Source organism: Oncorhynchus clarkii, chromosome 26, assembly GCF_045791955.1.
Source record: "Oncorhynchus clarkii lewisi isolate Uvic-CL-2024 chromosome 26, UVic_Ocla_1.0, whole genome shotgun sequence".
Lineage (NCBI taxonomy): Eukaryota > Metazoa > Chordata > Actinopteri > Salmoniformes > Salmonidae > Oncorhynchus > Oncorhynchus clarkii.
The window spans coordinates 13798603-13823567 of record NC_092172.1 but is presented as its reverse complement, the minus strand read 5'-3'; the positions used below and the strand labels follow the sequence as shown (position 1 = coordinate 13823567).

The window sequence follows — 24965 nt, the reverse complement described above, 5'->3', positions numbered from 1 at the left end:
GTGTTTTTTTTCAGGCTCAATAGTTTCCAGTGTGTATCAAGAATAGTCCACCACACCCAAAGGACATCCAACCAACTTGACACAGCTGTGGGAAACATTGGAGTCAACATGGGCCAGGATCCCTGCCAGAATCACATGCAGTTTTCCCATTGCCAGTCAGTCACATTCTCAGATAAAGTACAGTTCACATGCACATTCCCAAGAGGTTACAGAGAACAAAATCATGGATCAAAAGGCATTCAGGGGCAAACAGAAACAATCGTTTAATTACTTGCATCAATGACCACTTAAGAATGGTTTATTCTTCAGTATGAAATGATAAATGAATTACCCAAGATCAGTGATATCAACAGCTTTTAATAATCCCCAGATCAGTAACACAGAATTTGAGAGAAAGCTTAGCTCAGAAAAGACTGACTCCACAGTTTACCCATTAGCATCTAAATTGCACAGTTAGCTCGGAACAGACCGACTCCACAGTTTATCCATTAGCATCTAAATTGCACAGTTGTAACAATTAACTACCCAAAATATCTTAATTATGATGATCTTGAAAAACCAAACATCAGCAGCGTACATTCAATATGCCGACCTTCCATATGAAAATCACCAACTTTTAAAACACACAAAACTGATTATGCTTATTATTCAAAAGGAAGAATAGTCCCAAGTCCTACAGTTAAAATAGAAACAATTCAAATATGTACATCTATGCCTACTGTAGTCCATTCATAATAGCAGGACAGATGTGCATTTAGTCTTCCACAGGATTCCTAATTCTAAACTGGTTTAAGTATTGCCTCCAGCTTCAAGACGTTCTTCAGGTTGATTAATAAAAATCACATGCATTAATAGCAACAGCATAATTGTAAGACAGAATGAGCACTTTGGAGACTTATGTCTGTGACAGAAATAAGGTGAACAAATAGGTTTAAGAAGCCATGAGAAGTCCTTGGCATAAGCGCTGCGTTGGTTGGCGCAGCTGTGTTCGAAGTGTGGGGGCGTCCATACAAGAGTCCAACAATACGAGAGAATGTGCCAAAGAAACCGTCCTGTCAAATTCATTGGCAGTTTGGAGCAATAGTTCAAGTTCTCTCTTTATCAAGCAACAGCTGTCCCAAATCAAAGGGAAGCATATTCCCTTTTAGGTAAAAGACAAGTCAAATTTAAAGTTGATCATTTCAAGCAATATGCCAAGCCTGCAAGTCTAGGTGACCGGGTCAGCAACAGAGTCATCCAAGACAGCGAGGTTCTGGCCCAAACGGTCTCTCCCAGACCACTTCAGTCTATTCTTGCAGCTGACAGTTCATTCAAATTAGTAAACAAAACAAAAGTATCCATAATCTGTCATGAAAAAAAACAAAATGTACACTGTATAGCACTCTTGTACATTATATCATTGTAATCGCTAAGGAATTCTAATACCAAATAACTTATAAAACAAATATAGTTGCAATTCAACAGCTGCACAGAATGATATCATTAACTGTTTTATAGATTCAATGATACATGGTTTTAGGTCAAACTGATTCATGGAATAATCTGTAATCGTGTCTTCAGAATAGTCCATCGCCATAAGAGATGCACCTAAAACGACTTCATGATTTCAACCAGTCCTAAGAATGACATCTGTAGCACCATTGAAACAATGCGGAGGAATAAACGCTTTTGTTTGAATGTTCTATCCCAGATCCTAGAGCAAGTGGACAAGGTTTACAGAATGTCGATGGCTTGACGTCTCTTCCCATAGTCCACTGCCCGGTCTCCCTGCATGTCTCGATCTTCATCATCTGAAAGGAGATTGACGACAGAACAAAATCAGGGAGTAGTCATCTAGCTCATCCCTAAATTACATTTGCTAGATGGGATTTCCTTTTTAAATCTAAAAGATTATCATTAGGAATGCTCCATGGAAGAGCAACATACTGTACATATTAGTCTGGTCCCATATTGGCCATAGAATTCCTAACACTACTTTTATCACAATAGCCTATTCAATTGCATTTTCAATAGCAGGGACAACAATAGCTGTTATAAATGTCAAGATCAAGTGGTTAAGTGACTAAGGAATAAGGACCTACATGGAAATCTGTTCCATTAAAAGGGTAACACAAAACACTTCACAACTTAACCTGTCATGGAGAAATGAATGACAGCCGTACAATAATGATAACACAAGAACGCACATGCATTTAAAACTTCCAAGTACTACCCAAACACAGCATCTATCACTCTACTGCAGGTGTACACAGATGACCAGTGGGCACAAACAGGTAGTGGAGCACAGATAGTGGAGAAGCGCACAGCTGGATGAGGCATGCAGACATTGGAGTCACAAAGAACCATAAGTCACTGAGGGGGAGAAGTGCCCCCCACCACATGTAGAGGTAGGGCTTTATTGTGGTATACAATGATGGGAGGCTTGCCCTCCAGGCTAATTGACCCACTGAACAGTCCTCAGGCTTAGACCCTGAGGGGCAGTTGGTTATGGATGTTCCTGAGACAGGAATGGTGGGTAACTCAGGGTGCTGTGAGCTCTGGCCGAGCTGGTGGAACTCAGTCTAATGCAGGGACAGCGGGAGTGGAGGAGGGAGAAAATGGTGATACAGCTGGACTTGAAGACCCCTGGCCTGGCTCACCTTGGACGTCTTCCTCCCCACCATCACCATCCTCTTCCTCATTGTAGGCCAGCTCGGCCTGCTTGTCCGCCTCGTACTCACCCACGTTCCCATCGTCCCCATTGTAGTCCGCCAGCTTAGAGCCGTGCTGCGGATCTACAGGGGACTCGTTCTCATCAAAGAAACGGCCTGTAGAGGCAGAGAAGGGCCCCATCAGGAAGGGAGGGAAGCAAAGAGATTGTGACAGAGTCACAAGAGAAAGGTTGAAGAGAGTATGATGAAACTAAGAAACGGAGGGGATCAGATGGACTGAAGGAGGTAGTGATGAGTTGGACTGTAAAAGGTATGGGAGGGAGGCATAGTGTATATGTTTAAGGGGATTTGGGGGGGGACAAAAGTAATTGGCAATGAAGTGATATGTGTAAAGAAACTTGGGAGGAAAACATGACGAGTGTGTATGTGTGGTGTAGAGTGTGTGAAGATGAAGCAAGGAGAGGGGTAGCTGGCAGGGCAGCTGGTTGGGGTATTGTTTGGAGAGTAGGCAGCGAAGGGAGGGAGGGAGCAGAGCTGAAGCCAGGCAGGCAGCAGGAAGGAACACCCTGAGACCCTTGAAGTCAGGCAGCCTCTCCCACTGTGTGCACTCTGACATCTGGCCATCTCTTTCAGTCTGTGGCGACAGCACCTCTAATATGTATGACTTTATGAGCAGTGTTGAAGGTTTGTTAAAACCCTGATAGCTAGGGAAGGCAACCACTTATAGTAGACCTAACGCAGCCTTGAGAAAGAAAACTCTAGGTAGGGCTCGGACTGTAGAGTGCGTTCAAAAATAGCTTACGTATTTGTAAAGGTTATGTTGTAACCTTGACACATCTGCAAGAGAAGCTCTTCTTACTGGGACGCTGCAGCTAAAGGTCAGAGGAAAGACACAACCACAGTCTCCATGTGTCACATCTCCTGTGTACTGAGAGGTACTCAGTCTCCCCCTCCCATCCCCACCAGCCTTTGGAGGCACTCACTCTGTCTGTGACGCAGGGGCTCAGCAGGCTTGGGGTCTCTGGCATGCAGAGGTTCTATAGGGTTGGGCATCTGGGCGGGGTTAGGAGGCAGAGGCAGTCCTGCCCCTTTCCTCTGTACACCATCTGCTTTCATCACATTGGCAGGAGCTTAAAGGAGACATCGAAACAGAGGTAGCATCAATAATGACTTTTATTCCCCTGTTAGAAATATTTCACCTGAAATTTAGTCATCCCTTTTGGGCTTTTCATTTCTAATGTACAATAGGAGAGAGGTTTAGGGTGCACTCTCTCCTGTAGTATGGAACGTGCTCCTTCACAGAGAGTTAGCCTACAGTCTGAAGGAGCACGTTTCAATCTAGGAGAAAAGGATGAATCACCTTTAAAAAGACAGAGTTTGCCAAATAGAGAGCAGAGCACTGTGCCAACGACACGTTTCCCTCCATTTTCTACACAAACAATCCATTAAAAAAAATCTGAACTGAAAACAGGAAGCCAGCATGGCTCACGTTTTATAGCAGCTTGTGTGGAGTTGGAGAGGCCAAGAGCAGCAGGGCCTCTGCTGTACAGCCATTAAGAGCCCAGTCAGATCAGTATTTCTCCCGTCTCATCCGGTGTGAACTTAAATATATATTTATTCTCTCTCTCTCCCCCTAACCTCCCCTACCTGGCCTGATGACTCCTTGCTGTCCCCAGTCCACCTGGTCATGCTGCTGCTCCAGTTTCAACTGTTCTGCCTGCGGCTATGGAACCCTGACCTGTTCACCGGATGTGCTACCTTGTCCCGGACCTGCTGTTTTAGACCCTCTCTCTACCACACCTGCTGTCTCTAACTCTGAATGATCGGCTATGAAAAGCCAACTGACATTTATTTACTCTTGAGGTGCTGACCTATTGCACCCTCTACAACCACTGTGATTATTATTATTATATGACCCTGCTTGTCATCTATGAACATTTGAACATCTTGGCCATGTTCTGTTATAATCTCTACCCAGCACAGCCAGAAGAGGACTGGCCACCCCTCATAGCCTGGTTCCTCTCTAGGTTTCTTCCTAGGTTTTGGCCTTTCTAGGGAGTTTTTCCTAGCCACCATGCTTCTACACCTGCATTGCTTGCTGTTTGGGGTTTTAGGCTTGGTTTCTGTACAGCACTTTGTGACATCGGCTGATGTAAAAAGGGCTTTATAAATACATTTGATTGAGTACCCAGGCCATGGCCTCAGGTCTCAAACTCAATGACAGACACACAATAACAAGTCACCACTAAAGCATTACTGCTCTAAGTAAGTGGCTTTGTCCCTGGGCAGCAAAACTAATCAAGTGAACTGAAAATGCAAATATGGAGTGTGTGGACTGTGAGTTGACATACCTCTAAGCGGTCTGTGCTGCTCTCCGAACTCATCTGCCTGGATGGCTGCCTTGTTGTCCTCATCAAAGAGGATGGGTCTGTCTGCCACAGCCTGGGGGGGCTGCTGCTGGAGGGCCCCCGCTCGTCCCTCCTTCCCCAACCCTAGGATCTTGTCCTGGATCTGGAGCACAGGCAGGTCCAGAGAGAGGTCTCGACCAGCCCCCTCACCTGCCCCTGCTCCCATACCGGCCCCCACCTCTCTTAACCCAGTATCAGGTATCTCTATGTGGTTCTGGGTGATGGCTGGCTTCTTCAGGGCTGGAGAGAATGAGAGGGGAGGACAGTTCCAGTTGAAATTTGACACCAATCTTACTGACAGAATCGTTATCAAAAGTAGAATAACCAGAGAGAATAAATACTCACCAAATTGCACATCTATTTTTCCCACTTCACTGTCCTCAATACCAGGCATGCCAGCATCACTGCCAGGCTTGCCCAAACCTTCTATCCCAGGAGGGAGAGAGAGAAGAATGGATGGGGTGGAGGGAGAGAGGGTGGGTTAGCTCTGAAACTTTACAGAGGCAGAACGTGGCAATATGAGCTGGTTGTAATGTTACCTTTGAGGTCAGTGTCTCGGTGTGTGGCCACAGTTGGGTGCTCTCCTGCGGTCTCCACCTCAGTCCCTCCTTCTGCAGCTCCGACCTTCCTGCTATCCAGCACACTCTGCAGAGGGAGGGAGGGACAGAGAAAAAGACAGAGGGGAGAGATGAATATAGTCACCTTTACTATTGCTGGGTAAGTTAAAAAAAAGTCACAATGACTAAGTGCAGAGCTGCTGACATCCCCAGCAAAGGATAATCCACGGAGTGTATGATCTATGAACACCAGCAGGGGGTGGTAGACAACTTACATTACAGGGGAAGGAAAGGAAAGGCAGGGACACCATGACTAGGTGCTCTGACAGAGCCTCACCTTTCTCAGCTTCACCGCCTCCTCTTCCAGGGTCTTTTTAGCTTCTTCATACTCGTCCATTAGTTGTGTGATTTGACGCCCACACTGCAAGCTATCATACACACAAACAAAATTCACAGAGAGAAAAGCAACGAAGCTAGTGTCAGAATTCACACCAATGGCTATATTGGTGCGATAGTCATCATAACCTGAACTTTGCTGTGACTTTGAGAGCCTAGAGCAAAAACATGAAAGATGTGTTGAGTTCATTCTCTGTACCTCTCATACTCCAGCTTCCTCTCCAGGTTGGTGCTGTTCTTCTTCACCTCCCTCAGCTGGATCTCCTGCCTCATAAACTCCTGTTTCAGCTCCTTCAGCTGCTCTACACCCAGCCAAATAACACACATTATAACCTTAGGGTTGATACTCTATGAACGAATGCATTTTCAACCATGTAGTGATATTAGGCTACAGCGTTAGTGTTGAACAATCGTTCAATAAAGAAACTAGGATTGACAACATTGCAAATCTGTATGCATTAGAGTCCACTTGGCACACCGGGGACTTGAGATAAGATGTTTTAACAGCATTAAGCAAACTGCTGTTACTGCTCCAGGCTCCATCTATGGTAATACAAGCCCATACTGCTTTCTGCTAGCCTAGCCACAAGACTCCAACAGAAATGTGCCCTCTGCTGGCCAGTGTCTGCTCTTACCTTTCAGCCTCACAATCTCTGACATCTGTGCTGTGACATCACCCTGCACCTTCATCTGGAAAGGAGAGAAAAGAACATCAGTCTGAGGAAAGGTCACCAGAACGCTTTGTTACCAGAACCCTGTATGTTCATTGTTACATTCCCTAGTTTCTGTGTTGTTGTGGGTTTGTAAGTGTGGGCATTTCAGGAAATGGCTTCCTGGATTCCTCAAGCAGCTGACTGGTTGGCCCCATCACTGATTGGAGCTCTGGCCCCCCCCCCACCCACCCAGTCTCGTCAATTACCAACTCCTTCTCCAGCTTGATAAAAACCAGTGTTCCTTTGTCAGAGAAAATAGCTTGTTTTTTAATGTCCTGTGTTGGTTGTTGTGGCGGGCAGTAAAAGTTTTGTTGATATTATTTTGTAGCCGTTCCTTCAGGAGGTATGTGTATGCTAATAGGGCTTCGAAATTAGTATTCTTTCATTTGTTCCCAGGGGGGATGGCATCTTGGGAGTGTTTAGGCGAGAGGCCTGCGGGCATACATAACCCGTCGTATTTAATATGTATAGGCACACTAGGTAAGACCTGGGCGGACCACCCCCTGTATTTTGGTTAGTGCGCCAGGTGGTGCTTAAGGTTAGGTGGGAAGGCAGGTAAGGTAGGAGAGGGGACTAACTTACTTTGGTTCCGTCCAACCCCTTTTCCCCACATTACCGTGTTATTGAATAATAAATTCCCTGTATATGGTATTTCTCTCTGCCTCTGTCGTTCTTCCCCGCACCTACGATCACATACAATTTTCACTACACGGGGAGTTGAGATGTAGCAGTGTGCTGCATTCCCTCCTCCAAGAGGCGTACGTAACACTCTTAAGGCCAAACACAACCGGTTGAACAGGACATCTAAAGCATTACATGGCTGAACTAGCCTAACTGGAAAGATATCCTTTTTATACTATGTTCTGATGCAATAGTATTTCAAATGTCAGCTCGGCAACAGTAGAGATATCTAGCTGCATAAAGGTTCTGTTCAGTGAAAAGTCTGCTTGCAAAACACTCCCATCTCATTCATTGCGTCTGACCAGCCGAGTGACTGGAGGACCATCTGCAGCCAGATCGAGTCAGATTAGATGGATGAGAGATCCTAGGGGACAGCCAGGCTGAGGCAGTCAGAACAGACCCCAGCCTTCATAATGAAGCCTGATAGAGACCTACGCTGAACGCATCTATGGCTCACTGTAATAGGAACATTTAGAGTGATTGTATAAATATGCTAAACATTCTCTTTCTGTAATAGACTATTTGCATTGCACCCCCTCCCCTCTTTTACACTGCTGCTACTCTATCTATGCATAGTAACTACCTACATTGACATATTACCTCGACTAACCGGTGCCCCCGCACATCGACTCTGTACCGGTACCCCCCCGTATATAGTCTTGCTATTGTTATTTTACTGCTTGTCTTTAACTACTTGTATTTCTTATTTGTATTTTTTAAGCTGCATTGTCGGTTAGGTGCTGGTAAGGAAGCATTTCACTTTTGTGTTCAGCGCATGTGACTAACACAATTTGATTTGAAATGGTTTAGTGTTTCGTGACACTTGGGTTGATGCCCTAAACTGGATGCTGTATGTTATGGATCAAAGTCATATCTGTTGATAGCGATTGATGCCAGACTGGAGGACACTGATTAGGATTGTATTCTGTAGCAGCTGACCAAGTCCATGCCTTTTGTTTTGACTTCCTAATAGCTTCTCGGGTTTACAGAACAATTGGGTCCTGTTTAGGATAAGGGCTGTCTCAGAGAAGGCCCGTTAGACATTTTCTCTGCTTCTGTGTTTGAGGTGTCTCCCTGTTGCAACTTGTAATAAACTGGATTGATTTGCGATTGACTTTCTGTGACTGCTCTTTTGTGCATCGGGAAATTCATAATACACCCCCAGACCGCTTTGAGTGAAACCACCTTAGTCAGAACAATGCGCTATTGGCCCATTACACATTATGACACACTGACTGGCTAAGGGGTTATTCAATTTATTTTCATACATGTACAAAAAGACAATTCAATCTTAAGGGTTTTTGTTGCCGCAACCAGAGGAGAGAGGCTGTGGCTTTGAGGTAGATTTAGGGAACAGCGGGAGGGGTGCAGGCGTTTGATCTCAGGAGACTGAGGGGAGGAGGTGAATGTGAAATGCAGCTAGGAGAGAAACAGGAAGGAAGGCCATCCCTGGGGCACTATTTGTGCATGCTTAGAGGGACAGAGAACATGAAGTGTCTACATGTCTGGTATCTGTATCCATATGCCCACGTTTGACAAATATTAGCCTACGTGACCACGCACACCTGAGCTGTATACAGTTCTTTGTATTGAACATAATAGAACACTGAAAAAAAGAGGCGAGGGTGTGGCAACATTATGCTACACCAAATAAGAGTAGGTATCTGCGTTCTGTGCTCAACATAAAAAGCATGCTGTATCTGGATTTATTATAAACGCATTGTGAGCTTAATTTATGCATACATCCTGTGTTCAGTTTCATGTCTAATTTTGCAATGGTTGTTTCAAAAGGAGACGAAATCCTCATTTGTCCAGTTTGCTTTCCTTTGTCCCGTCTTTCCCCTCCCCCTACCTTGACCACAATAAAAGACGGCTCAGCTCCCAGTGTTGCCCAGTGACCTGAAGAGGGAGCCATCATCGCAGCGCTCCTCATTGACAATACTTGTCGCAGAGGGGGCTGCTGCACATGCACAGCCTAATACTTGTTATCCTCCACCATGCAAAGTAAATGCATTCACTATATAGAACAATAATACTTGTTAGATGTGGCACATCACATTTGCAATAACCATCTTTTTGAATATACCAAAGTATATCTAATTGAAAGCTGTCCAAAAATCCAGCACAGGCCATATAGGTCCAGTCAGGTCAGTGGCTGAGAGGCCGCAGATGAAGTGAGAATTTGTCAGATGAGAGAGAGTTCTGCCCTCCTGAGCCCGACTGATCCACAGGCCCCTCTCTGCCCTCCACCCAATTATGCCATCTCTTATCTGGGGTCTGACTAAGCCACTCAGAATGAGCAAAACTGTCACCAGTGTAAGGACAGTAGATCCCAGCTGCTAGACACACTGGCAGAGGACCATCAAACATAGGAGCTTCATAGACCTACTGTATTCTACACCCTCAATGCATGAAATGAACATCAAAAGACAAAAACATCAAACCCAGCCCGGAGAAACCAAATCGATTTGAGCATGGTGCAGACACCAAGGGGATGCCTGGCTGGGATTACCCTTCCCAGGTAGCAAGTAACCACGTGTGCAATCCAATACTAGTCTCTCCCAAAGCAGATTCTCTCTGATAGCTCCATTGACCCAGTCACTAAACATTTTATAGCGGTGTGGCATAGTGGCTGAAGGAACTGTTATTTATAGGCTAAGGAGGGAATAGTATCCAGTCAGGCACCCCTATATGACTGTCCCAGAAACAAACTCCTCCACCACAAATGAGATTCACGTCCCCATCAGTTGTCACTGGCCATCAATCAAATCACAGGGGTGGATTCTCCAGGGAGATCCAAGAGCTTGAATCAAATCCACACAGGGAGGGAGGGAGGGAGGGAAAGAGGGGCTCAGAACTTTAATGAGGCAGAATGCACAGAAGAGGAGTGTCAGTAATTACAGCATCAATGTCAGCCATTGTGGAGATAAAAGCTTCATGCTGTCACCTTCCTTGAAGAGAAAGACACTGAGTGGTTCACAGTCTGATTTGATTTGATTTGAGTCTCTCCACCAAATCTGCTGTGTGGAAAATAACAGTGCTCTTTCTAGGCACCCACAAAGCACACTGCAGATGTGGAGACCGAAACATTAAAGCAAAACACCTCAGACATTTATATTGTGTTGCTTCTCTATTCTTCAGCAGTACGAACATGAGAGGAGTATTGGCCTAACTAGGCTATGCTAATACAGCTTGATTACTACTACCACCACCACCGTAACTCAAATCCCATTCCTGATATGGTGTGTGACTGACAGTCCTAGTAGTAGAGTTGACAGAGGAGTGGAACACCTGTACAGGAGGAACAGAGAAGTACAGGATGCTGGTTAGGGTTGGGCGTTATGATATCATGATGTCGTCGATCGATGACGCTATGACAGACAGTTTATTAGACACATGCACAGGGTCGCAGATGTAACCGCAGGGTAAATTGAAATTCTTATGCTCTGAGCTCTGAATGAGACAACATCTACCCATTTCATTAAATGTTAGTGTCTTCAGAAAGTATTCACACCACTTGACTATTTCCACATTTTGCTACAGCCTGATTTTTAAATGGATTATATTTGGATTTTGTGTCACACACAATAGTGGTTTTATGTTGACTTTTATTAATTAAAAATGAAAAGCTGAAATGTCTGGAGTCAAGAGTTCAACCCCTTTGTTATGGCAAGCCTAAGTAAATTCAGGAGTAAAAAACAAGTCACATAACTGGCATGGACACTTGTGTGGAATAATAATGTTTAATAGGATTTTGAAATAACTACCTTGTGTCTGTACCCCACACATACAATTATTTGTAAGGTCCCTCAACCGAGTAGTGCATTTCAAACAAGGACACCCGTTGGTAGATGGGTGAAAATATCCTTTTGAGCATGGTGAAGTGATTAATTACACTTTGGATGGTGCATCAATACACCCAGTCACTACAAAGATACAGGCGTCCTTCCTAACTCAGTTGCCGAAGAGGAAGGAAACCGCTCAGAGATTTCACCATGAGGCCAATGGTGACTTTAAAACAGTTCGAATTTAATGGCTGTGATAGGAGAAACTGAAGATGGATCAACATTGTAGTTACTCCACAATACTAACCTAAATGACTGGTTGAAAAGAAGGAAGACTGTACAGAAAACAAATATTCCAGAACAGTAAGGCACTAAAGTAAAATTGCATAAAAATGTGCCAATTTATTTTTACTTTATGTAAGGAATGCAAAGTGTTATGTTTGGGGCAAATCCAACATCACTGAGTGCCACTTCATATTTTCAAGCATGGTGGTGGCTGCATCATGTTATGGGTATGTTTGTCATCGGCAATGACTAGGGAGTTTAAGGATCAAAAGAAACTGAATAGACTTAAAAATGGCTGTCTAGCAATGATCAACAACCAACTTGACAGAGCTTGAAGAATAAATTGTGCAAATATACTACGATCCAGGTGTGCAAAGCTCTAAGAGACGTACCCAGAAAGACTCACAGTTGTAATCACTGCCAAAGGTGATCCTAACATAAATACTTATCAAGTCAAGGTAAGTATTAATTAATGTTATAATTTTTATTCCACTTTGACTGAGTATTTTTGTGTAGATGGTAAACAAACAAAAAAAGACAATTAAATCCATTTTAAGCCCACTTTATTATAACAAAATGTGGAAAAAGTCAAGGGGAGTGAATACTTTCTGAAAACACTGTATGGGCAAAGCACCCCATTGTGGCATCATGACTTCACATTTACTGTAAGCAATGTCACTTTTCACACAAATCAGCTACTTTGACCACTTTACCAATAAATTTGATAAAATGTTATAGGGTATGACAGCTTTGTCTAATTCTCTGCTACTCAAATCTGGAACATAAATATATTGTAGAGATTAAACAATACAGCTGTTTTAGTATCTGCATCAGCAACTTTTTGTGTGTGTGTGTGTATATATATATATATACACACACACACACATACATACATACACACACATACATACAGTGGGGCAAAAAAGTACTTAGTCAGTGCAAGTTGTTTGTAGGTGACCAAATACTTATTTTCCAACATAATTTGTAAATAAATTCATTAAAAATCCTACAATGTGATTTTCTGGATTTCTTTTTCTCATTTTGTCTGTCATAGTTGAAGTGTACCTATGATGAAAATTACAGGCCTCTCTCATATTTTTAAGTGGGAGAACTTGCACAAAATTGGTGGCTGACTAAATACTTTTTTGCCCCACTGTGTGTGTGTGTGTGTGTGTGTGATATATATATATATATATTTTTTTTTAAATAAACAAAATGTGGCTGAGACAACTTTTCCTAACAAGTTAGACACAATGTTAGAGGATATGACATCTTGGTCTACCTCTGCTATTCAAATCTGGAATCAGAACAAAAATACACTGCTCAAAAAAATAAAGGGAACACTAAAATGACATCCTAGATCTGAATGAATGAAATAAGAATATTAAATACTTTTTTCTTTACATAGTTGAATGTGCTGACAACAAAAATCACACAAATCATCAATGGAAATCACATTTATCAACCCATGGAGGTCTGGATTTGGAGTCACACTCAAAATTAAAGTGGAAAACCACACTACAGGCTGATCCAACTTTGATGTAATGTCCTTAAAACAAGTCAAAATGAGTCTCAGTAGTGCGTGTGGCCTCCATGTGCCTGTATGACCTCCCTACAACGCCTGGGCATGCTCCCGATGAGGTGGCGGATGGTCTCCTGAGGGATCTCCTGCCAGACCTGGACTAAAGCATCTGCCAACTCCTGGACAGTCTGTGATGCAACGTGGCATTGGTGGATGGAGCGAGACATGATGTCCCAGATGTGCTCAATTGGATTCAGGTCTGGGGAACGGGCGGGCCTGTTCATAGCATCAATGCCTTCCTCTTGCAGGAACTGCTGACACACTCCAGCCACATGAGGTCTAGCATTGTCTCGGTACCCAATGGCAGTCAGGCTACCTCTGGCGAGCACATGGAGGGCTGCGCGGCCCCCCCAAAGAAATGCCACCCCACACCATGACTGACCCACCGCCAAACCGGTCATGCTGGAGGATGTTGCAGGCAGCAGAATGTTCTCCACGGCGTCTCCAGACTGTCACGTCTGTCACATGTGCTCAGTGTGAACCTGCTTTCATCTGTGAAGAGCACAGGGAGCCAGTGGTGAATTTGCCAATCTTGGTGTTCTCTGGCAAATGCCAAACGTCCTGCACGGTGTTGGGCTGTAAGCGCAAACCCCACCTGTGGACGTCGGGCCCTCATACCACCCTCATGGAGTCTGTTTCTGACCGTTTGAGCAGACACATGCACATTTGTGGCCTGCTGGAGGTCATTTTGCAGGGCTCTGGCAGTGCTCCTCCTGCTCCTCCTTGCACAAAGGCGGAGGTAGCGGTCCTGCTGCTGGGTTGTTGCCCTCCTACGGCCTCCTCCACATCTCCTGATGTACTGGCCTGTCTCCTGGTAGCGCCTCCATGCTCTGGACACTACGCTGACAGACACAGCAAACCTTTTTGCCACAGCTCGCATTGATGTGCCATCCTGGATGAGCTGCACTACCCGAGCCACTTGTGTGGGTTGTAGACTCCGTCTCATGCTACCACTAGAGTGAAAGCACCACCAGCATTCAAAAGTGACCAAAACATCAGCCAGGAAGCATAGGAACTGAGAAGTGGTCTGTGGTTGCCACCTACAGAACCACTCCTTTATTGGGGGTGTCTTGCTAATTGCCTATAATTTCCACCTGTTGTCTTTTCCCTTTTGCACAACAGCATGTGAAATTTATTGTCAATCAGTGTTGCTTCCTAAGTGGACAGTTTGATTTCACAGAAGTGTGATTGACTTGGAGTTACATTGTGTTGTTTAAGTGTTCCCTTTATTTTTTTGAGCAGTGTATTTATTAACATATCAAGATACATATATGAAATAGTCAGGCAACATATAAGATTTGAATAAGCAACATTTCATTCTGAAGTCAGAGTGCATTTTCTCTCGCTTCAGCACAAATAACGACCGCCATTAATTTCAAGAAATGTTGCATAATTGTTTTACGTGGTTGCGTCACATTTGTGCATTCTTTCCGTTGAAGCTTGCGTCGATGCATGCTTAAAAATATGTACAAACGGAGTACGCATTCGAAAAGTGCTCTGTTTCACATACATTGGACTCCTACTCTGGCCCTCCCGTGCTCGGAGCATGGAGGTATGCATTTTGAAAAACACCCAATGAGCAAATGTGACTTTTGACAAATCAGCTACCTTGACCACTTTTCCCAAAAACGCAACATAGATCAAAAGTTAAAGGGTATGACACCCTGGTCTACTTCTCCGATATTCAAATCTGAAATCAAAACAGCAATAACTACAAACAATCCCAAAATAAGCCAGTATAGTGTAGAGAACCATTGTGCCATCTAAACCGCTGTGAAATACATTTTCCATAACCAAAAACATTGTATTTTCAGCTGGTGTACAAAATCGAAAGTAAAAGATGCAAAATAACTTAACTTAAGAATGGGAACCATAGCAATAGTGCACATAGAACCGATCTACCACTTCTTAAACTTGTTTTAATGACAAATCTATAACTCATTTCTATGTGAATTTGGTCAGGGTCACCCAAAAAGTTACATATTGCAGCTTTACATTTATTTTAAACTTCAACAATGCCTCCTTGTTTTTTGTACTCTATTATTACAGTTTGCATATACACTGTGGTATTGTAGTAAGACAGCAGAAAAAAAGTGCAGTAGGCTAGTCAGTATAGTTATTTGTGATGAAATATGGGATCTAACTGCCTCACAATCCAAAGTAATAAGGTTGATAGTTTAGTCTATCAAAGCAAGACCAATTATTTTACAAAATGTAACTTTGAATATATATTTAACTGCTTTGGCTTAAGTAAAACATTTAAAACCTCTTCCACAAAAATACTTCTAAAGAGTTAAAGCAAGTCCCACCAATTTATCTAGTTAATTTTTCTATTATTTTAGAGGGAAATAAAGCAATTATTAATCAATTCTGAAGACTGTAGACTGCTTTTATCCAGCCCATGATCTAGGCCTATAACCTAGCACACTATGGTAAGACAGCCCATTCCTCATCAGACAGTCACTGCTGCTCCATCATGTGTTCGCCACAGACAGACAAACAAACCTGCTCTGCCCTTCCACCAGAAAGGAATATTAGAAAATATTTGCCATTGCCTGCACTTAGCCTTTGTCCAGGCTTTTACCATTATATTTCATCATGATTCATCCAGTTGCATTCAATTTCACGACAGAGCCCAACTGTCATTTAAAAAAAATATAATATGGGGGAGGGCGCAATAGAGGCATGTTTTATGGGTACATAATCACAATTGGACTAAGGATGACACCGACCAAACCCTAACACTGGTAACATCAGAAAATTAGATCCTGATACGGGACAAAGAGTAGATTAACGCTGGGGAAAATCTGGGATTGGCCTTACATTACGACATCCCTCATGTTGAACAGAGGATTTGCACTGTTGGACACCATTAACATTCAGGAAATGAGCTGTAATTAAAATATACAATCCGGTTTGGGCATGGCTAGCCCACACAATCCGAAGAGCAAACATCCGTGTGGGTACGGCAGAATGCTAATGAAAGGTAGGCCCTCCCCCTCAGCTGTTCCACGCCCCCTATGCAATCTGGTGAGGCATGTAAGCATACATTGAGGCTGTTGGGACAGGGGGGGGAGCTGACGGTAGTAAGGGTAAAAAGAGGCTGGTCCCCAGCACTGGGCACACAGATGGGCCCTTGCAGAGGGGACCCAGCTGGGACTCATAACCCCCATGTCTGCAGGGAGGGAGACTACCTCATGTAAAATGACTAATATAAGTGCACAAATACACACCAATAAACAATGTGCAAACTGCAATGCCAGGTTAGCAGGCACTTTTGTGATGGGGGAAAAATGAGTTAAGCTGTTACGTGATATGGCTTTTGAAATCACCTTTGAGATTCAAAGATTGATGGGTATCACAGCTGAAGTAGATAAACTAAAATACTGTTTATGAATTTAACCTACATTTAAAATTACATCAAGACTCATTCCATGAACTAGGAAGTCAATAAAAAAAGGCGTCACTTAGGTACACGTCAACCCACTTTCAAGTGCTCAGTCTTTACCCATGTTGGTAGGTGTCACTAGGTTGACATCATTGGTTTTGCCCTCCACTGTAATACAACAATAGGATGCAGGTGCAAGGCTGCTTTCCACCTGTCAAACCTATGCACAGTTAGTTAATAAGCCTGAGATCTGCAGGAACTATGAATCATAGGTACTACAGATAGATGAAGTGATCTAGTCCTACCCACCTTTTCATCCGTACACTTTTTGATGAGAGCGTCGCGAGCTTGCAGCTTGCCCTCCAGCATGCTGTTATCTCCGTCCTTCTGATCGATATGTTTCCAGTGCGTGTCTACCTGCACCATCAGCTCCGAGTTGCGCTTCTCCAGTCGACTGCGCGCCGCGTCGGTCCGCTTCACCTGTGTCTGCACCTCCGCCAACTCGTCCAATAGGTGCCCTTGCTTGTTGGACACAGTCCAGTAGTTGAAAGACAGTATGGCAATGATCACCATCAGCGCGATCAGGATGAAGGAAGGGAGACGGCCTCCTCGTCGGTTTGCGCCAAAGCCAACCATTTCAGAATGTATTCGATAATTGATCTAGAAAACTAAAAAAGCCGATGCTTCCCCTGGTTAACAAATTGGGTAGGTGACATGCCGTTCAATTACGGCAAAAATACAGCCCCTGAGAAAGTCTATAAAGAAAGCATTTTTAGCAAACCCCAAACGAGTTTCTTGCATTAGTTAGCTTCGGGGAATAGTTATTCACGCGTCTTCCCTCTTCCGCACAGTTGTCGCCTGTCTTGTTTGCATTCATCCAACGACGCTGTCAGTGGATGAAATGCATCTGCAGCGACGTGGCCTAAATGCAACAGCAAACGTGGACAAACACTAGCCAAGCATGCAAGTGACAAATTATTTAGTTATCTAACGAGTCCAGTGTCATTATCTGAGCGATTCTGGTGGGCCCTGAATCGTTTCAAGATAGATAGAAAAAGTGTATTTATCCACCAAATCGTAAACCTACAATAGTTAGCTAACGCGTTAGCAACCTGACTGCGCTAACACAGATGAACCAAACTGGTTTGGCTAGTTGCTTGCACTGAAAGTGCTAGTCAGACACACTACAAAGCAACTATCGCCATCCTAATGATACATCTTGATTGTGGATCTTAATGTATATATATAAAATACTGTTTTCAAACGTTAATCTAGCGATATCCAATGCAATTCAACGTAGTTGCTACGCGTTAACTGCTAATCCTAGGCGCTACTACGCCAGATAACGTATTGGTAGCCTATATATAGGCTTTCTTTGTCGCTAGCTACTAGACCCATTGAAATAAGGTTACACGTGGTAAACGCTTATTTTACCGACAGATAACAATTTCCATTATTAGCTGGTTAGTTTGCTGTCAGATTCCCAATCCGATCAGTTTTGTTTTACCCCTGTCCCCTAAAGATAGTCCCCAGTCTTGAGCCCGTCTTGTCTGTTGATATGGTTACTTTAGCTACTTCCACCTTGGCTTGGCTGGCATATCCTCTGTTGGTGCCTCTTGACTCGTGGATGCGAAACGCAAGCGACGTTGGATACAGTGATTAGCTATGTCGTTATAAAGGTTAGACAGTTAACGTTACATTGACAACTGCCTAACTAATGTAGACACACAATACAGGCTAGTTCGTCAAACCACCAATTTCAGATTTCTGAAGTGTAGCCAATGCATGCAAGGTGCGTGGTTAGGTTAAAGTGACAGTACAATTATCCAATCATGACATACGTCTTGCAATAAAGAACACATTCTATTGGGTAGTTCTTGCATGTTTGGAAGCACATTGGATGAGAGAAAAATGACATGGACGGGGTTTTACAGATCATGAAGGGGTGTTGGATTCTGATTTCTAACGCGCTGAAGTTCCGTGTTCGTAAGCAATGCAGAACACAGTGGACAGCAATATGATATGATTCAGGATCATCAAGTTAAATGTATCAAAACTGCTGGTGTCTGACTCTGGTGGAAACGTGTGTGTGAAGGGCCGGTTTTCCAGGCATAAGCGAAATAAGTGGTCACTTAAGGGGCCCCAACCAATTATATATATATATAATTTCAGCTTATGTGACAAAACAAGCTATGTCTAGTGTAGAGAATCATTGTACCCTCTAAACAGTTGTGCAATATCGTTTCAGTTACCAAAAATACTATCTTTTCAGCTGTTTGAAGGTGTTGTACAAAACCGGAAGGAAACGATGCAAATACCAAACTTAAGCACGGGACAAATATAAATAGTGCACATAGAACAGATCTACCGCTTCTTAGACTTGCTTTCAATGTGAATGACAAGCTATGTCTAGTGTAGAGAATCATTGCTTTCAATGTGAATCCACATTTCTATGTGGATTTGGTCACCACCCAAAAAGTTACATATTGCAGCTTTAAGAATAGTAGATTGCACCAGGTGCAATTTCGAAATGTGGTTGTGCATTCGCAGTTTTTCTCTTATAATGTCAGTCACTGACTGTCACTCAATTATCCAGCTAACAATTTCTTATTGGTATTTAGTCTAGCCAGCTATCTAAACTTGTAGTAATCATGGCCAAACACCAAACACCAACCATACACATGCCCAGGGGCCCTGACCTCAAGGGGGGCCCCATTGATTGTGTTAGTCACTGTCACTCAGATATCATATAAACATGGCATAAGTCATTACAAAATGGGTAGAATTGCAGGAAATTAACTGTAAAACTGCAATGTTTTTCCCTGCCCCATGGCAAAATGTGTAAAGGTGCAATGCAGCGTTTTTATCTATATCAAATTATTTCTGGGTAACAATTAAGTACCTTACTGTGATTGTTTTAAATTCAAATGATTAAAAAAATAACAAAAATAGCTTCTTAGCAAAGAAACATTTCTCAAGGAACCATTTTGATAGGACTGTCTGGGAGTGGTCTGAGTGGGGAGGGAAAAACAGATAATGAACTGTTATTGGCAGAGAGGTTTGGAACTCTCTTTCTTATTGGTATATTTAAGAAATAAGGCACGAGTGGTCGTAGCATATGGCCAATATACCACGGCTAAGAGATGTTCTTTGCAAGACTCAACGTAGATGATGAAAAAAGATGGCCCCGGAAAACAAGGCTGAAGTTTTACGTATTCCTAACCAATTGTGTTTTTTTTTTGTTTCTTTGCATTGTTTGTAACTTTTTTTTAAACTTATTTTGTACATAATGTTGCTGTTACCGTCTCTTATGACCGAAAACAACTTCTGGACATCAGAACTGCAATTACCCACCACGGACTGGCACAATCCTTTTTTCCTTTAACGAGTCCGACGAGCCTGACGTGAATGATATACTGCTTCCCCGGGAACAGACCCAGATCCCCATCATTTACGTGAAGAGAAGGTAGAGAAAAAGGGGCCAGAGGGCAGGCTGCCTTCTGAGAATTCGTAGGCGATCAAATAAACCCCCACTTCCTTCCATTCTGCTAGCAAAAGTGCAATCTTTGGAAAATAAAATCGATGACCTACGCGGAAGATTAAACTATTAACGGGACATTCAAAATGGTAAAATCTTATGCTTAACGGAGTCGTGGCTGAACGTCGACATTATCAACATACAGCTGGCTGGTTATACGCTGTATCGGCAGGACAGAACAGCGGCGTCTGGTAAGACAAGGGGCGGTGGACTATTTATTTTTGTAAATAACAGCTGGTGCACGATATCTAAGGAAGTCTCAAGGTTTTGCTCACCTGAGGTAGAGTATGTCATGATAAGCTGTAGACCACACTATCTACCTAGAGAGTTTTCATCTGTATTTTTCGTAGCTGTCTACATACCACAGACGGATGCTGGCACTAAGACCGCACTGAATGAGCTGTATTCCGCCATAAGCAAACAGGAAAACTCTCACCCAGAGGTGGCACTCCTAGTAGCCAGGGACTTTAATGCAGGGAAACTTAAATCCGTCTTACCAAATTTCTATCAGCATGTTAAATGTGCAACCAGAGGGAAAAAAACTCTGGACCACCTTTACTCCACACACAGAGACGCATACAAAGCTCTCCCTGGCCCGCCATTTGGCAAATCTGACCATAATTCTATCCTCCTGATTCCTGCTAACAAACAAAAATTAAAGCAGGAAGCACCAGTGACACGATCAATAAAAAAAGTGGTCAGATGAAGCAGATGCTAAGCTACAGGACTGTTTTGGTAGCACAGACTGGGATATGTTCTGGGATTCCTCCGATGGCATTGAGGAGTACACCACATGAGTCATTGGCTTCGTCAATAAGTGCATCGATGACGTCGTCCCCACAGTGACCGTACGTACATAGCCCAACCAGAAGTCATGGATTACAGGCAACATCCACACTGAGCTAAAGGCTAGAGCTGCCACTTTCAAGGAGCGGGACTCTAACCCGGAAGCTTATAAGAAATCCTTCCATGCCCTCCGACGAACCATCAAACAGGCAAAGCGGCAATACAGGACTAAGATCGAATCGTACTACACCAGCTCTGATGCTCGTCGGATGTGGCAGGGCTTGCAAACCATTACAGACTACAAAGGGAAGCACAGCCGAGAGTTTTCCAGTGACATGAGCCTACCAGGCGAGTCAATCTACTTCTACACTAGCTTCGAGGCAAATAACACTGAAACATGCATGAGAGCATCAGCTGTTCCGGAAGACTGCGTGATCACGCTCTCCGCAGCTGATGTGAGTAAGACCTTTAAACAGGTCAACATTCACAAGGCCGCAGGGCCAGACGGATACCAGGATGTGTACTGCGAGCATGCACTGACCAACTGGCAAGTGTCTTCACTGACATTTTCAACCTCTCCCTGTCAGAGTCTGTAATATCAACATGTTTTAAGCAGACCACCATAGTCCCTGTGCCCAAGAACACTAAGCTAACCTGCCTAAATGACTAGCGACCCGTAGCATGTCCACATCACCAAAAAACTAACATGGTCCAAGCACACCAAGACAGTCGTGAAGAGGGCAAAACAAAACCTATTCCCCCTCAGGAGACTGAAAAGATTTGCCATAGGTCCTCAGATCCTCAAAAGGTTCTACAGCTGCACCGTCGAGAGCATCACTGCCGACCACAAGGCACTACAGAGGGTAGTGCGTACGGCCCAGTACATCACTGGGGCCAAGCTTCCTGCCATACAGGACCTCTACACCAGGCAGTGTCAGAGGAAGGCCCTAAATATTATCAAAGACTCTAGCCACCCTAGTCATAGACTGTTCTCTCTGCTACCGCACGGCAAGTGGTACCGGAGCGCCAAGTCTAGGTCCTAGAGGCTTCTAAACAACTTCTACCCCCAAGCCGTAAGACTCCTGAAAATCTAATCAAATGGCTACCCAGACTAATTGCATTGCCCCCCTTTTACACCGCTGCTACTCTCTGCTGTTATCATCTATGCATAGTCACTTTATTAACTCTACCTACATGTACATATTACCTCAACTAACTGGTGCCCCCGCACATAGACTCTGTACCAGTACCCCCCTGTATATTGTCTGTTACTGTCCTGTTATTTTACTGCTGCTCTTTAATTACTTGTTACTTTTATTTGCTATTGTTTCTCGTATTTTTTTTAAACTGCATTGTTGGTTAGGGGCTTGTAAGTAAGCATTTCACTGTAAGCCTAGTGGTTAGAGCGTTGGACTAGTAACCGGAAGGTTGCAAGTTCAAATCCCAGAGCTGACAAGGTACAAAACTGTCGTTCTGCCCCTGAACAGGCAGTTAACCCACTGTTCCTAGGCCGTCATTGAAAATAAGAATTTGTTCTTAACTGAAAAAAAAGGCTACACCTGGTGTATTCGGTGCATGTGACTAATATCATTTGATTTGATTTGAGTGCCTGGATACAGCCCTTAGCCGTGGTATATTGGCCATATCCCACAAACCACCGAGGTGCCTTATTGCTATTATAAACTGGCTACCAACATAATTAGAGCAGTACAAATAAATGTTTTGTCATACCCGTGGTATACGGTCTGATATTCCACGGCTGTCAGCCAATCTGCATTCAGGCCTCGAACCGCCCAGTTTATAATAACTAATTTAGCACATGGGGATTTCACCATGGAAGGCCAAAACTCTATCACACCAAATATGGCTGACATTGTTGGTGGTCTTTTCAAACGGCTCTTACACTAAAATGGTGTTATCATCCATTTCACAATTTCACAGTATTATTCCAACCTCATAATGTAGAAACATATAAAACAAAGGACAATCACCTTTAAATCTGCAACGTTTTCTCTATGCCTTATGGCAAAATGTGTGGAATTGCAGTGAATGAACTTAAAAAAAAAAAAACCCTCCACCGTCAAGACAGGGGCCACTAAAACGTTTTGCCGAGAGGTGGGGGCCTCCCAAACAAGTCTCGCTTTGGGCCCCTAAAAGGCTAGAGCCATCTGTGTGTGTGTGTGTGTGTGTGTGTAAAATTTCTCATTGTATCTACAACCTCAAAGAATAAGAACCAATCAAGAATCAGAACAGACATTACACTGAAGGTGTCAGGGTGGCAATTGACAGAAAATAAGACATTTGATAGATTTAGATGGTGTTCAGTTTTTTCTTAACTCTCAAGGAGATTTAGTTCATACTCCTACAAATGTTATATTTATTGCTATTGATGTGTGGAAATGGTACAAAATGCACCAATTCTGTTTGGAACACAACAACCAATGTCATACCGGAGGGGTATACTACAAAGCAGGATCAATGAGTTAGCCAGCTAACTTTGATTAACAATCAGAAATAACTCCACCTACCGATTTTCTGGTTCATTAAGAAAGCTAAACTTAGATATGTGGTTTTGGCCGTTGAGTCAATTACACCATGTTATTTCAGAATATTTGGGCAAGTTATCTGGCTAACTCATTAAGCGTTGTAGTATACCCCTCTGGTTAGTGGTTTGGCTCAATATCCTCATTTTGAAATGAAACAACCCTGTCACATTAATGTAAGATACACTAACCAGGTTTCCATCCATTATCTGTATACAATGACGAGATGCTCATATCTCCACACTTACTGTAAATCCAAAATAAGCCCATAGAAACGCATTGGGTTTATTTTGGACAGATTTTGTTGAGTGAAACCTCTCGCTTTGTCTCTTGCTCTCGGTCTCCATCCAATCATTTCATGCAGATGGAACGTATAAAATAAGTCACGAGAGGCCTTATGGAAACAGCATATCTATCACTGTAGCTAAATTTCCATCCAATTGGCAACAGACTTTCATGCGAATATTCTAGAATCCACATAAAAGAAAAGTGAATTTCCCCACCAGTTGTTTCCACCAAATGGACACGTTGCAGATAAAAATCAGTGTTTGTGATGACGTAGTGCACACAAAATGTACTTCTGCACTTACATTTCCATTTACCAACTAAAAATCTAAAGTTTAATGTGTTTCCATCACATTTTGAACGCTACTAATAGTTTTGTCACAAAAACGTTTGCGTTAAATAGCCTACTCTGGTCTTGGTACGGCGCTCTAGACAACAGCTTGCAGATAGCCTACTCTGGTCTTGGTACGGGCGCTCTAGACAACAGCTTGCAGATAGCCTACTCTGGTCTTGGTACGGGCGCTCTAGACAACAGCTTGCAGATAGCCTACTCTGGTCTTGGTACGGGCGCTCTAGACAACAGCTTGCAGATAGCCTACTCTGGTCTTGGTACGGGCGCTCTAGACAACAGCTTACAGATAGCCTACTCTGGTCTTGGTACGGGCGCTCTAGACAACAGCTTGCAGATAGCCTACTCTGGTCTTGGTACGGGCGCTCTAGACAACAGCTTGCAGATAGCCTACTCTGGTCTTGGTACGGGCGCTCTAGACAACAGCTTGCAGATAGCCTACTCTGGTCTTGGTACGGGCGCTCTAGACAACAGCTTGCAGATAGCCTACAGTGCTGGTGTAGTCTACATAATGAGATTATGGATAAGAGCACAAATGTTTTTATTTGTCAACCTGCAGTCAAGCATCGATCATCATGTAACCAGAATAAGATTGTCGATATTTATTGGAAAGGAGCATCAAGAGCACTTTCGCCACCCTGTGAAGTTCATCATAGCATGTCATCTGTAGCCTAATAAACGGCATATTTTCACAAGTTGTGGTGTGAGGACACAACATACGCATATCATCATGTGACTCCAAGTTTACTGGTTATTACTGTGGCTTGCAAAAGTATTCACCCCCTTGGCGTTTTTCCTATTTTGTTGCCTTACACCTGGAATTTAAATAGATTTTTGGGGGGTTTGTATCTTTTGATTTACATAACATGCCTGCCACTTTGAAGATGCAAAATATTTTTTGTTAAACAAACAATAAAATAAGACAAAAATACAGAAAACTTGAGCGTGCATAACTATTCACCCCCCCCCAAAAAAAAAAGTCAATACCACCCTTTGCAGCAATTACAGCTGCAAGTCT

General features: G+C 43.3%; 1 protein-coding gene across 4 annotated transcripts; it reads right to left on the bottom strand.

Moving 5' to 3' along the window:
* Positions 1 to 337: 337 nt before the first annotated feature.
* LOC139384655 (protein GOLM2-like) lies at positions 338 to 18253 on the bottom strand. 4 transcript variants are annotated; one of them, XM_071129469.1, is made up of 10 exons: positions 16756 to 18253; positions 6648 to 6702; positions 6212 to 6314; positions 5954 to 6044; positions 5599 to 5704; positions 5405 to 5485; positions 5003 to 5299; positions 3635 to 3781; positions 2640 to 2807; positions 338 to 1790 (listed from the first exon to the last, which is right to left on the bottom strand). In XM_071129469.1, the coding sequence occupies exons 1-10, from the start codon at positions 17080 to 17082 to the stop codon at positions 1714 to 1716; spliced, it is 1452 nt and encodes a 483-aa protein (XP_070985570.1). In that variant the 5' UTR covers positions 17083 to 18253; the 3' UTR covers positions 338 to 1713. The 4 variants fall into 4 exon arrangements, with proteins under 4 accessions (XP_070985570.1, XP_070985571.1, XP_070985572.1 ...); XM_071129470.1 differs by having other exon boundaries at positions 5405 to 5482; positions 16756 to 18225; XM_071129471.1 differs by lacking the exon at positions 2640 to 2807.
* Positions 18254 to 24965: the final 6712 nt, after the last annotated feature.

Coding starts and splice junctions, on each gene's coding strand:
- LOC139384655 (XM_071129469.1), bottom strand. CDS start 17,082: ATGGTTGGCTTTGGCGCAAACCGACGAGGAGGCCGTCTCCCTTCCTTC. Junction 6,045..6,211: donor AGGAAGCTGGAGTATGAGAG/GTACAGAGAATG, acceptor TGTGTATGATAG/CTTGCAGTGTGGGCGTCAAA. Junction 3,782..5,002: donor GCAGCACAGACCGCTTAGAG/GTATGTCAACTC, acceptor GTCTCCTTTAAG/CTCCTGCCAATGTGATGAAA.